The sequence below is a fragment of the Nymphaea colorata genome, chromosome 6 (assembly GCF_008831285.2).
Source record: "Nymphaea colorata isolate Beijing-Zhang1983 chromosome 6, ASM883128v2, whole genome shotgun sequence".
Classification (NCBI taxonomy): domain Eukaryota; kingdom Viridiplantae; phylum Streptophyta; class Magnoliopsida; order Nymphaeales; family Nymphaeaceae; genus Nymphaea; species Nymphaea colorata.
Genome location: NC_045143.1, coordinates 4593079 through 4606199, shown reverse-complemented (window position 1 = coordinate 4606199; position 13121 = coordinate 4593079). Strand labels below are relative to the sequence as shown.

The window sequence follows — 13121 nt, the reverse complement described above, 5'->3', positions numbered from 1 at the left end:
AAAGAAGTTTCAATTGCACATGCAATATTAAAAGTACTTACGATATGCTATACAAGCTATTGCTTTCTACTTTTTAGCCAGCCTTAATTTCTAGGTCCCTAATCCTGACTTATGACTTTATGGTTCTGCACTGGAACTCATACTAGTCAACTAGTCAAGAAGCTACCTACCTTGTTTTGTATTTTCACGAGGAAAACTGTTGTTCCTTCCATATATAGAGTACTGCCTAACGTTTTGTATTTTCACGAGGAAAACTGTTGTTCCTTCCATATATAGAGTACTGCCTAACGTGTACCATCAGATCATGGTTGGAAATCATCTTCCAGTCTTTCCTTCCTCCTTCGGGTGGAGGAAAAGGTCGACTTTTGAATTGAATTTGGTAGTACATAGAATTGAGTGGGACGGGGAGCTATGGACGATTATTAGAAAGTCAAAATCAACGAGTAATCGTGAAATATCTTTTTTTACGTATAGGCTTAGTTTTACTATGGGCGTGGATAAGGATTCGTTGTTGAATTCAAATAAAAAATTTGACTGATACTTTATTACAATGTGGACAAGATAATATATCCCAACAGCACATGCTTTGTTTTTCGTTATTTTTTTTCTGAGATGAATATTATATCTCGTTAGCTGCCAACTCTGCAACTTGTAAAACACAGCAAAATATGTGGGGCAGGCAGATTCTTCCCCTAAAGCAAAGCAGCAAATCCGGCACTATAAATGGTGGCTGAAATCCTTGCATGGACACCATCGCCATTCATCCTTTCTCCTTCTGCATCATAAACTCCATCGTCTTTCCTCCATTAATCACAATACCCAACTTATAAACATCCTCATACTGCCATGGGGCGCTTTCTTCCTCTCCTTCAGCCATGGCCGCAGTCAGCAACTGGGTGGTCATCCCAAATGTTGAGAGACAGCCATGTTCAGAGCTTGGGTGGGTATGCCGTGGCTAAACAAAACCACCCATACCTCAAATTCATAAGGGTGGTTCATGGAGAGGTGTTGGACTGTGGCACCCAGCTAGGGCTGAACGCGAGCCGAGTCGAGCCCCAACTCAGCCAGCTCGATCTCTGCTCGACTCTTGTTTTGGTCAGCTCGAGCTCGAACTCGAGTCGAGCTTTACAAAGGTAGCTCGAGCTTGACTCGATTGCAATAACTTTGGCTCATAAAACATATAGTTCAGACGGATGCAAGTTAACCAAATCATTCTTTTGTCCATTTCAAATACCACCTGGTCTTTCTTGCTATTGTCTTTGGTTTCCAAAGTCAAACTTATTTTTTGTCTTTTACCCAAACCCATCCTTTACAAACTGTAAGACAGAGTACTTTTTACTCATTGATTTAGCATTTTTATCAGCTCTTTCTAAGGGTGGATATATATATTAAAGCCAAAGATCTACATGTTGGGGCTTTGAGGATGACTTGCATCTAAGGAGGATGATTTGAAAAAGAGCAGTTTCAGGAAATTTGATCCCACAATGAGTACTACAAGGGAAAAAAACTCGAAAAAAAAAAATGTGTTGCTACATACACGGAACTGGACTAATGTTAAAATTTGATTGTGTTACTTAAATGACAAAACTTTGTCAATATTACAATTTTGAAGACTTTTTGAGAGGTTTTAGTCTTATGTGCTCGTTTTCCAGAAAAAATTATACAGACCATGATGCGTTTCACCTTTACCGTTATTGTCAGAAAAGAAGCCAAATATACTCAGTTGATTGTGGGTTAATCTCTCTCCGACTTGATCAACAGACCCACATTGACAAGTCCGCCTAATGGAGCAAGCGGCTTGATTACCCATCAACATTAATGATTCTACAACGGGATTGGAAATAAAAAGGAGAGAGAAAATAAAAGTAACCAATAAAAAATTCAAATCAGTAGAGATATTTAACAGGTCGAATAACTGATACACCAATAGTACTTCATGCGGCAGCACATTTATTCAAAGGAGGCATTACAACCATTGCACTGTATATGTGGAATTACATTCACTTATTACAATTTAAGTTTATGTCGCAGCATTTATTCTTGAAACAAGTACATATAAAACTGTTGGACGCAATAGTAATTAATCTAAAGAGCTTGGAAGTATCTCAGTGGTAAGTGAAATGATCAATGCCGCGATCCAGCATCTGCCCGAACACCACTGCCAAGAGCCTGAGAGAAGCATGGTTCTGGCTGTTGTACCTCTTCACAGCAAAGGAACTCAAGCTCCAGGCACGTCCATCGTTAGGGATGGTGATCCAGTTGGGGTTTGGTTTAGGCCAGTAAGTAGTAGGGTTGAAGGAGGCTATGTTGAGCACTGGTGGCTGGTTGGGTGCCCCAAGGTCCTGCAGGATTTCGCTTAAGTAATATGCGTTGCAGCTTCCTTCTCCCAGGTAAATGACAAGCTTGTAGGTATAGCGCTCAGTGCCACGGTCCAACACCTCTGCATACACCACCTTTATGAATTTGTGGTACAATTGTTCTGTTTGTCCACTGCATACTTTCCCAAGCTTTGAACATGGCCGTCCTTCTCAACATTTGGGACGACAACCCAGTTGGTGGCTGCAGCCATGGCTGCCATTGAGGCCAGGACGACCAAAAGCAGAGGAAGGAAGCGTCGACCCATGACTGCTTTAACAAATGGTAATGGTAGTGTTTCTCTTCTCTAGTGAGAAAATAAAAGGCAAACGAAGGAACTTCTGAAGCAGAAGGAGGGATGGTTGTGGTGTGGAATGCAAAGTTTTGATGAGGTATTTATAGGATGGGAAAAAGTACTTGAATGGATCTTCAGGTATAAATGCAAACCACATACATATTTTTGAAGGGGGACTGTTGATAAAGAAAACGTGTTGATTGTAGCCTTATCTGCAAAAGTTGTTCTGTGATTTCATGACCATCTCTCTCTTTCTCTTGATTGGTTAGGAAGCATAATTTACTAGTATTTCTTGTGGTGTTCGGAACGAAGATTAGAGCTTGCCGAGTGTCGCAGCGTGAGAACCATCCTCTCTCAAATTCTGTTGGCAGAAAAAATTAAATAGCTTCTTGGTGGGTGGTATGTCCACCGTTTGCAGTTTAGTGGACACCCCTTACAACCTCAGCTCATTGCCTTGAGAATAATAAAATTTTAGAATAGATTTGAACAAGTCAAGGTTAGGTATTTTCCCTTTCTGTCTGGTGCGGTGTTCAGATTTTGAAAACACTATTCATCTGTTTGACCCTCAGAACTGACCACGCTATTGTGTCGGGGGCATTTTATTCTTACATAGAGTGTCTTCACTTACTTGCTCTTTTTTTCATGTGTTAGTTTTTGTTCTTACTTTTATAGCGAGAACACAATTGCGACAACCTGATATGCATAGTTTTTTTTTGTGACATGAATTTTAAAATCTCGCTACCGAGAGATGCATCTTCTATTGATTTTCCTGAATATTTTGTTGAACTTAATGATCTTGTTTCTAAATGATTTTGAATAGCTTATTGTGAAAGCTTAATGTCGTCGTTACTTTTAATTTATCTTGCTACCAATTATCTTGGTGTTGCTCATTAACGTAATTTAAACCATATATAAGAGAATGTAGCCGGGATGGAATATTTTTATCTTCATTGTAAAAGAAAAAAAAAACTAAGGGATGCATGTCTAAAAACGTAGTTTTGATTGACAGCTTCGGTTTTTTGTGTTTGCGCTGTTATCTACACCATGTCATATTATAAAACCGGCTAATATTTATTGATCGTTTTTACTTTCTTTTCATAATAAGGGAAAAGATGAAAACGTGGACATAGAGGGAGGGAGAGAGCTGAATTCTAATAACATTACCCACACCTAACTAACAAAATGTAAACGCAAAGAAAAGAAGTATACAAATCTAGGGCTGACAACGGATCTATACTACTTTTAACCATATCTGGTTTTTAATTTGGGCGTTCGTATGTTTAGACCCGAATCCAAAATTTGAATCCAAAATTCAATTTCACAATCTAAATCCGACCCGAATCTGATACTTGAATTCATATCCAAATTCAGATCTCAATTTTAAACCAAATATGGCAGACTTTCAAAATGTAAGGGAAAACAATATTTTGTCCAAATCAGATTGAATATTTATGTATATCTGAATTCCAGTGGATGTCATTTCTCAAGTCTGAATCTGTTATGATTTACTAACAATTTTTTCATAGTTGATTTTTTTAGAAGTGTTTGGACTGATATGGGATACAAATCAAAATTATTGACATCCCTACACAAATTTCATATTAACAAATTTCATATTAATGGTATTTTTGGGATTGCCACCAAAATTGTGATGAACAACTGAAGATTAAGCACCCGAGTGACACGACCTAGGTTGTGAAAGGCCAAATTTTCCATAGGTGGTCTTCATTAGAGGTGAAAACCAGACTTGCATGTAACTGCTGCATAAATGATCAGTAATAAAACAGATGATCGATGGTCTCTTCTTCATTATGCAACAAAGTTATGGTGTCTTCTTCATCACACAACAAAGTTCACATCTATTAAGAAGTTTGGAATTTCAACCGGTTCATCACACTGCGTTTGTAATGTGAAAACGAAAAACATGGACAGAAAAAGAGATAAGAGGGACATTATTGATAATGTCATTCTACAAAAAATATGATCACTGAGCCTTCGCAATTATGAAATGGACCCTTCAAAACATATGGAAGGATGAAGCTATCCTAAAGTTTGAAAAAGGAGGGATAAGTTTGGAAGACACAACAGATCTGTTTCTGGAAATATGGATGCCCATATGACTGAGATTCCAATGCACAGAATTTTTTTTTCCTCACTCTTTTTGAGTAATGGGCGAGTCATATTCTATTTTCAGGGGCTTCAAAGGACGAACTGCCACGTCCCAACTTGATGAGAAAGTAACTTGACATATGCGATCTCTAGAACGTATGTAATGCTACAGAAAATTATCCGTGTTTGACATGATGACAACTTATTCCCGTAGTGTGAGCAACAGATTGGAATGTGCGTCAAATATAATCAATGGCTTCATTACCCATCAACATCGAATTGAAAACGAGAAAAGGAAAAACAAAGAGAGAAGAGAGAGAGAGAGAAAAGAGTAAATGATTACCACGACAAACAATAGGGGATTCTTCATTCTCGCATAAATGCAAGTGCACGCAGCACACTTATTCTAAGAAGGCATTACAACTATTGCACTCTATATGTGCAATTACATGTACTTGACTATACTTTTAAAGTTTATGCCGCAGCGAAACAGATACATATGAATCTGTGCTACGCAATAGTAATTAATCTAGAGGGCTTGGAAGTATCCCAAGTTGAGGACTGGTGGCTGGCCTGGTGCCGACAGGTCTTGGAACACTTCGATCTTGTATGTCTTCTCCATGTAATATCGGTCCAAAACCCTAATGGTGAAGTGGTAGGTGAAATGCTCAGTGCCACGATCTAGCATCTGCCCAAACACCACCTCCGAGAGCCTGAGAGAAGCATGGTTCTGGCTGTTGTACCTCTTCACAGCAAAGAAACACAAGCTCCGGGCACGTCCATCGTTAGGGATGGTGATCCAGTTGAGGCTTGGTTGAGGCCAGTATGAGGTAGGGTTGAAGGAGGCTATGTTGAGCACTGGTGGCTGGTTGTGTACCCCAAGGTCCTGCAGGATTTCGCTGGAGTAATATGTGTTGCTGCGTCCTTCCACAAGGTAAATGATGAGCTTGAAGGTGTAGTGCTGGGTGCCACGGTCGAGCACCTCTGCGTGCACCACCTTTATGAATTTGAGGTATGGGTTATTCTGTTTAGCCACTGCATACCTACCCAAGCTCTGGACGTGGCCGTCACTCTCAACATTTGGGACGACAACCCAGTTGGTGGCTGCAGCCATGGCTGCCATTGAGGTCAGGACAACCAAAAGCAGAGGAAGGAAGCGTCGACCCATGGCTGCTTAACAAATGGTACTGGCTCTCTTCTTGAAGGGGAAATAGAAGGCAAGCTAAGGAAATTATGAAGCAAAACTAGGAGCCGAAAGGATGGAGGGATGACTGTGTGGTGTGGAATGCAAAGTTTTGATCGGGTATTTGTAGGATGGGAGGGGTTGCATTGGTCTGAAATGGATATCTATAATATTTAAAGTCTGTAGATACTGTGTGCTCTAAGTTCTAAGTAGTTAACCATGTACGGCAGTCATGTACATATATTCAAGGGGACTCTTCGTGAAGGAAGCGTGTTGATTGTAGCCTCCTCTTTTGATTTGTTGTTCTCACACTTTGAACTCGTGTATGAAATTACATACATCATTTTAATAATAATAAAAAATGCTCATATTGAATACAAAAATAAATTTTTTGTAGGGACAAAAAAGAAACCAAAAAAATTGAGAATTCGATAAAAGTAAAATTGATCAGTTTTTATATACATAATGAACCAACATACTCATTTAAGCAGTAAAAAACATTTTCATTTTTTTTGTCTTACTCATAGATTTATCTCATTATCTTATAAATATTTTAATATCTCATAATTATTTTAATATCTCATAAACGTTATCTCATACTTATGCTTAGCGTTATCTTATACATCTGTCACTTATCTAATTAACTCATAATTATTTTATTAACTCATACACATTGTCTCATACTTATGTTTAACGTTATCTCATATATTTGTCTGCTATCTCGTTATCACGTAAATCATTTGTTATCTAACAAACATTATATCATACTTACATTTGGAGTTATTTTATATATATGTTCTTATCTTGTTATCTTGTAAATCTTTTGTTATCTCATAAACATTATCTCATTCTTATTAGTTATTTTATACATATTTGTTATATCAGGCACATGCATATTTAATGTTTAAGTATCAAAGTAAATATATATATTGATATTAAGGTCCACATCCAGCATATGCTCATTATATACATGAAGTGGCATATAGAACTTGCTCCCCTTTCTCTCCTACTTCATGAGTTCCGAGCCATAATTTAGCCTTGTGTTGTTGCAGTCCACAAGATAACTTTCCAAGTGGCGCTGACAATGATAAAAAGTAGTGGTTGCTTAGAAGCATCTCTCTCAAATTCTGTTGGCAGTAAATTGTATAGCTTCTTGGTGGTGGGGAATTCCGCCCTTTTTTGTTTAGTTGACAAGCTTAATGGTCAACTCTTAGAAACCTCATCTACTTGCTGGAGAGAATACCTTAGGAAAGCCGTAGTTTCTTCCCGTTTTCCTCATCAAAAAAGTTTAGAAAGAGGTTTGGGTGGAAGGTGGAACACCTATCAATTAAACATCACATAACCATCGTTTATAGTATAGAGAAGTAACACCTATAAGTATCAAACTGATGACCAAACTTCTATTAATCTGTTAGTCTAACCAATTATGTTAGGCTTCTTAAAACTCATTTCTTTACCCAAACAATAATGAAATTTTCAACAAATATGAATAAGTCAAGTTTAGATCTTTTTTCCATGAAAGGTGGTGGAGTGTTCAAGGTTTGAATATACTTCATTTGTTCGATCCTCACAAGTGACTACGTTGGGACATTTTAATATTTGTAGAAAGTTATTTTTCACCTTAGTTTTCATCCTTAGGTACCATGCCTTTAGTTATTTCACTTTTTTTTTCTTGTGTTTGAGGCGTTTTAGTCACTTCATTCGTCTGAATGGTTTTTCTCAAAACGCTTTGAATGGCTAAAATTCGTATGGTGTAACTAAATTAAGCTGGGTTAGGATTAAACATATTTATGTAGTAATGTTAGCAATATGGTATACATGGTGACTGCGGCCATGGCTGCCATTGAGGTAAGAACGAGCTGAAGGATAGGAAGAAAGAGCCCCATGGCGGTATGGGGATGCTTATAAGTTGGGTATTGTGATTAATGGAGGAAAGACGATGGAGTTTATGATGCAGAAGGAGAAGGGATATGAATGGCGATGGTGTACATGCATGGATATTGGCCACTATTTGTAGTGCGGGATTTTATGCTTTGCTTTCCGTGAAGAATCTGCTCGCCTCACATATTTTGCTGTCCTCTACAAGTTGCAGAGTTGGCAATGAACGGGATATAATATTTAACTCAAAAGAAAGAAAAAAAACAATGCATGGGCTGTTCGGATATATTATCTTGTCTGCATTATAATAAAGTATCACTTGAATTTTTTATTCAAATTCAGAAACGAATCCTCTTCCACACCCATAGTAGAGCTAAGCATATTACTCTTTGATTTTGACTTTCTGATCATCATCTGTAGCCCCTCCGCCCTCTCATTCTACATACTACCAAGTTCAGTTCAAAAAGTCAGACATTTTCCTCTACCTCTACCTAGAAGAGGAAGGAAAGAACGGAATATGGCGTCAAGCAATCTATTTATGCTGGAGAGCGGTTTTCCTGGTCAAGATATATAAAACAAGTTAGGCAGCTTCATGGTCGGTATGAGTTCCAGTGTAGAACCATAAAGTCAGGTTTAGGAAACCAGAAAGTAAAGGGTAGCTAGAAAGTGTTTATATCTTATAATATTGTGCAGCATATCGTACCTACTTTTGATATTGCTAAAAAAAATCTTCATAATTATATTAATCAATTCAAGTAGAAGCCGACATGTATGCATCAAATCGATCAGGTAGGGCCTGAGACTGTTGAAATATCCAGTCTCGCGTGCCGCTTGCTGATTTTATTTGTAAAGCTCAATAGTTCATTTACTAACGTGGCTGACCGCAATCGGCTTATCACTCACGTGTATACCCATTTAAGCAATCTACTTTTTTTTATAATTTTATGAGACGTACTTTGTATATTTTCTTTCTCAAGATTAACCGAGTTTAACCAAGCTGAGCTCACTTAACTCGAGCTCGACTCGTTTAGGTTGTTGAGTTCATTTCTTAACTCAAACTTGAGTCAAGTTTATCGAATGAGTTCGAGTCAAGCTCGAGTTAGTTCAACTCGTTGAACAACCCTATAAACAAGAAGCTGCCACCGTAAAGTTATGTTTGCTCATAGCTGCGGTCTTACTTGCTCATGTTGTAGCAGAAGAAAAGTGACAAAGTGCAGTTACACGTTTATAAGTATCGTCCGATCTTTTGAACTAAATAAGAGCACAAAACTATGTGTGGCCACAACTTATGCATGATTACCTCAGATAGCTTCACAGTGCATGCATGTGAAGAGTTAGGGGCCACAAATGAGGAAAATGCCCTTCATTCTCAAATGGAAGATCGCCCTTTATAAGGGCAAAAATGGGATCTTAGAAAATGTCCCCTGATAAAATTAATGTGAAAATGCCCCTCTGATAAAATGGTAGAACATGTTAGCCAGCTAACACGGAAAGCTTTCCAGGAGAACCATATGACAACTTTGGCCTGTATAGAAGTGCTTTCGGCATCTCAGTCAGTTCACGAATGACGACTCTAAGCTAGATTTCCGGTGGTATACTCACATTTCCTAATACGTACAGTTTAAATAATATCAGTTAGCTAGCAAGAGTAGTATATAAGCTAATGAGCATTAGTAAGATCTGATAAAAACGACAACATCGTTAACATTCCTAATCAGTTAAATGTGAGGTTATCAAGTTTGTTCGAAAAATATTATTCACAAAGTAAGCAAACGAAAGGTGCGTATCTCTTTTCTTGGTTGCAAAATTTTAATTTTTTTTTCCCTTACGACCATGACCATCTAATAACTTTGGTTCATAATACATATAGTTGAGACGGATGCAAGTTAACCAAATCATTCTTTTGTCCGTTTCAAATCCGACATGGTCTTTCTTGCTATTGTCTTTGGTTTCCAAAATCAAACTTATCTTTTGTCTTTTACCCAAACCCATACTTTACAAAGTGTAAGACAAAGTACTTTTTACACACTAGTTTAGCATTTTTATTAGCTCTTTCTAAGGGTGAATATATAAGAGTAGTAAGATCTGATAAAAATTGTGAATATATAATAGTAAGATCTGATAAAATGACAACAACGTTAACATTCCTAATGATTTAAATGTGAGGTTATCAAGTTTATTCGAAAAATATTATTCATAAAGTAAGCAAACGAAAGGTGCGTATCCCTTCTCTTGGTGGCAAAATTTTAATATTTTTTTCCTCTAAGACCATGTCCATTTAATAATACATATAGTTCAGACGGATGCAAGTTAACCAAATTATTCTTTTGTCCATTTCAAATCCCACATGGTCTTTCTTGCCATTGTCTTTTGGTTTCCAAAATCAAACTTATCTTTTGTCTTTTACGCAAACCCATCCTTTACAAAGTGTAAGACGGAGGATCTTTTACACATTAATTTAGCATTTTTATTAACTTTATAACCCAAAGATCTAAATGTTGGGGTCTTGAGGATGACTTGCATCTAAGGAGGGAACACGTAGGAGCTATGCTCCGCGTCATGCTCCCATTGGCCTGCCTGCGTAAAAAATAGGTAAGAATTGACATGAAAAATAATTGAAAGAAGCAGTTTCGGGAAATTTGACCACATAAAAAGTACTACAATGGAAAGAACTTGAAAAAAAAAAAGGAAAACGTGTTGCTACATATGCGGAATTGGAGTAGTGTTAAAATTTGATATCTTTTCGATGTAAATTTGTCTTCTTAAATGACAAATCTTTGGCAAGATTACAATTTTGACGACTTTTTGAGAGGTTTTAGTCTTATGTACTCGTTTTCTAGAAAAAGTTATACATGGTGCGTTTCACCTTTACTGTTATTGTCAGAAAATAAGCCAAATATACTCAGTTGATTGTGGGTTTCACCTCTACTGTTATCAGTAGAAAAACCACCAACCACCAACTATGCTCATCTGTTTAGAATAACCTCTCTCCCACTCGATCAACTGATCGACATTGACAAGTCGGCCTAATGGAGCAAGCGGCTTGATTACCCATCAACATTAATGATTCTACAACGGGATTGAAAATAAAAAGGAGATAGAAAATGAAAGTAACCAATAAAAAATTCAAATCAGTTGGGATAATTATAACGGCAACAAAGAGGTCGGATAAGTAATACACCCACAGCACACTTATTCAAAGGAGACATTACAACCATTGCACTATACATGTGCAATTACATTCACTTATTACATTTTAAGTTTTATGCCACAGCATTTATTCTTGAAACAAATACATATAAAACTGTTTGAGGCAACAGTAATTAATTTAGAGGGCTTGGAAGTATCCCAAGTTGAGGACTGGTGGCTGGCCAGGTGCCGACAAGTCTTGGAACACTTCGATCTTGTATGTCTTCTCTATGTAATATCGGTCGAAAACTTTAACGGTGAAGTGGTAGGTGAAATGCTCAGTGCCACGATCCAGCATCTGCCCAAACACCACCTTCGAGATCCTGAGAGAAGCGTGGTTCTGGCTGTTGTACCTCTTCACAGCAAAGGAACACAAGTTCCAGGCACGTCCATCGTTAGGGATGGTGATCCAGTTGGGGTTTGGCTTAGGCGAGTAGGAGGTAGGGTTGAAGGAGGCTATGTTGAGCACTGGTGGCTGGTTGGGTGCCCCAAGGTCCTGCAGGATTTCGCTGGAGTAATATGCAGTGCGGGTTCCTTCTACCAGGCAAATGACCAGCTTGTAGGTATAGTGCTCAGTGCCACGGTTCAACACCTCTGCATACACCACCTTTATGAATTTGAGGTACGGGTTGTTCTGTGTGTCTACAACATACTTGCCCAAGCTTTGAACATGGCTGTCTTTCTCAACATTTGGAACAACGACCCAGTTTGTGGCTGCAGCCATGGCTGCCATTGAGGTCAGGACGACGAGAAGCACAGGAAGGAAGCGTCGACCCATGGCTGCTGGCTGCTTTAAAAAATGGTATTGGTTCTCTTCTCTAATGAGAAAATAAAAGGCAAACGAAGGAACTTCTGAAGCAGGAGGAGCTGAAGGGAAGTCGGATTAATGTTTGTAGTGTCGAATGCAAAGTTTTGATATGGTATTTATAGGATGGGAGGGTTGAATGGGTCTGAAATGGATGTCTATAAAATATTAAAGACCGTAGATATCGTGTGCTCTAAGTTGTATGTAGTTGATGATGTGCGCCGGTCATATGCATATCTTCAAAGGGACTCTTGATGAAGGAAGCGTGTTTTGTGATTTCTTGACTCCCTGTCTCTCTCCCTCTTGATGAGTTCTCAACCATAATTTAGTAATGTTCCGTGTGCTGCTGAAGTCCACAAAATGGGAACGATGATAGAAAGTAGTGGCGGCTGACGAGCTGAGAGCCGTCCTCTCACAAATTCTATTGGCAGATACAGCTTCTTGGCGGGTGGGAATTCTACCGTTTGCAGTTTAGTTGACACGCTTTACGGCCGCGTCTTTGAAGCTCATCTCTTTGCCTTGGGAAATATAAATTTTTCAGTAGATATGAATAAGTCAATGTTAGATATTATGCATAGAAACCAAAAATCAAAGATTGGCATGGTTTAGAAAAAGAGAAATAACATCACTTTCAAATCTTGTTACCGAGAGATGCATTTTTATTGATTTTCTTGAATATTTTGTGGAACTTAATAACCTCATTTCTAAATGTTTATGACTATTTTCTTGTGAAAAACTAATGTCGTCGTTACTTTTAATTTAATCTTGCAACCAATTTGGTTAGGTTAGTGTTGCTCACTAACGCTTTTTAAACTATATATACAAGAATATTTCTATATCTATTGTCGAAAATATAGCAATAAGGGATGCAAGACTAAAAATGTTGTTTTCATTGTTAGCTTCGCTTTTTTTGTTTATGTGCTGTTATCTTCAGCATATCATACAAGAAATAAGATAGGCAACTATTTATTGATCATTTTCACTTTCTTTTCATAAGAGTAGTATACTAAAGTAGTCAATAGAAATTATTTTTTAGTTGCTAACTAATTAAAAAGGGAAAAGATGAAAACGTGGATAGGGACGCGTAAAGGACCTGAACATAGAGAGTGGTAGAGAAAGCTTAATTCTAGCAACACTACACACACCTAACAAAGACTTAGCTTGGAAGGCACAGAAAAGAAGTATACAAATATACGGATGTCCACCGGATGGATACATATTGGATTCACTATTAAGCATTTCGGTTTTTTTTTTTTTAATGTTCACATATTCAGATTCGAATACAGATTCAAATGTGAATGAAGGAA

General features: G+C 37.8%; 1 protein-coding gene across 3 annotated transcripts in view; it reads right to left on the bottom strand.

Annotated features, from left to right (window-relative positions):
* Nucleotides 1-11901, bottom strand: part of LOC126410124 (uncharacterized) — a 35457-nt gene extending 23556 nt beyond the window's left edge. For 2 of the 3 annotated variants that reach the window (XM_050078183.1, XM_050078182.1), the window contains exon 1: nucleotides 11363-11901. In XM_050078183.1, coding sequence (XP_049934140.1) covers nucleotides 11363-11787 — 425 coding nt within the window. In that variant the 5' untranslated portion in view covers nucleotides 11788-11901. Of the gene's footprint in view, nucleotides 1-5269; nucleotides 5503-11362 lie in introns of those variants that run through there. The other variant, XM_050078184.1, reaches the window with a different exon arrangement.
* Nucleotides 11902-13121: the final 1220 nt, after the last annotated feature.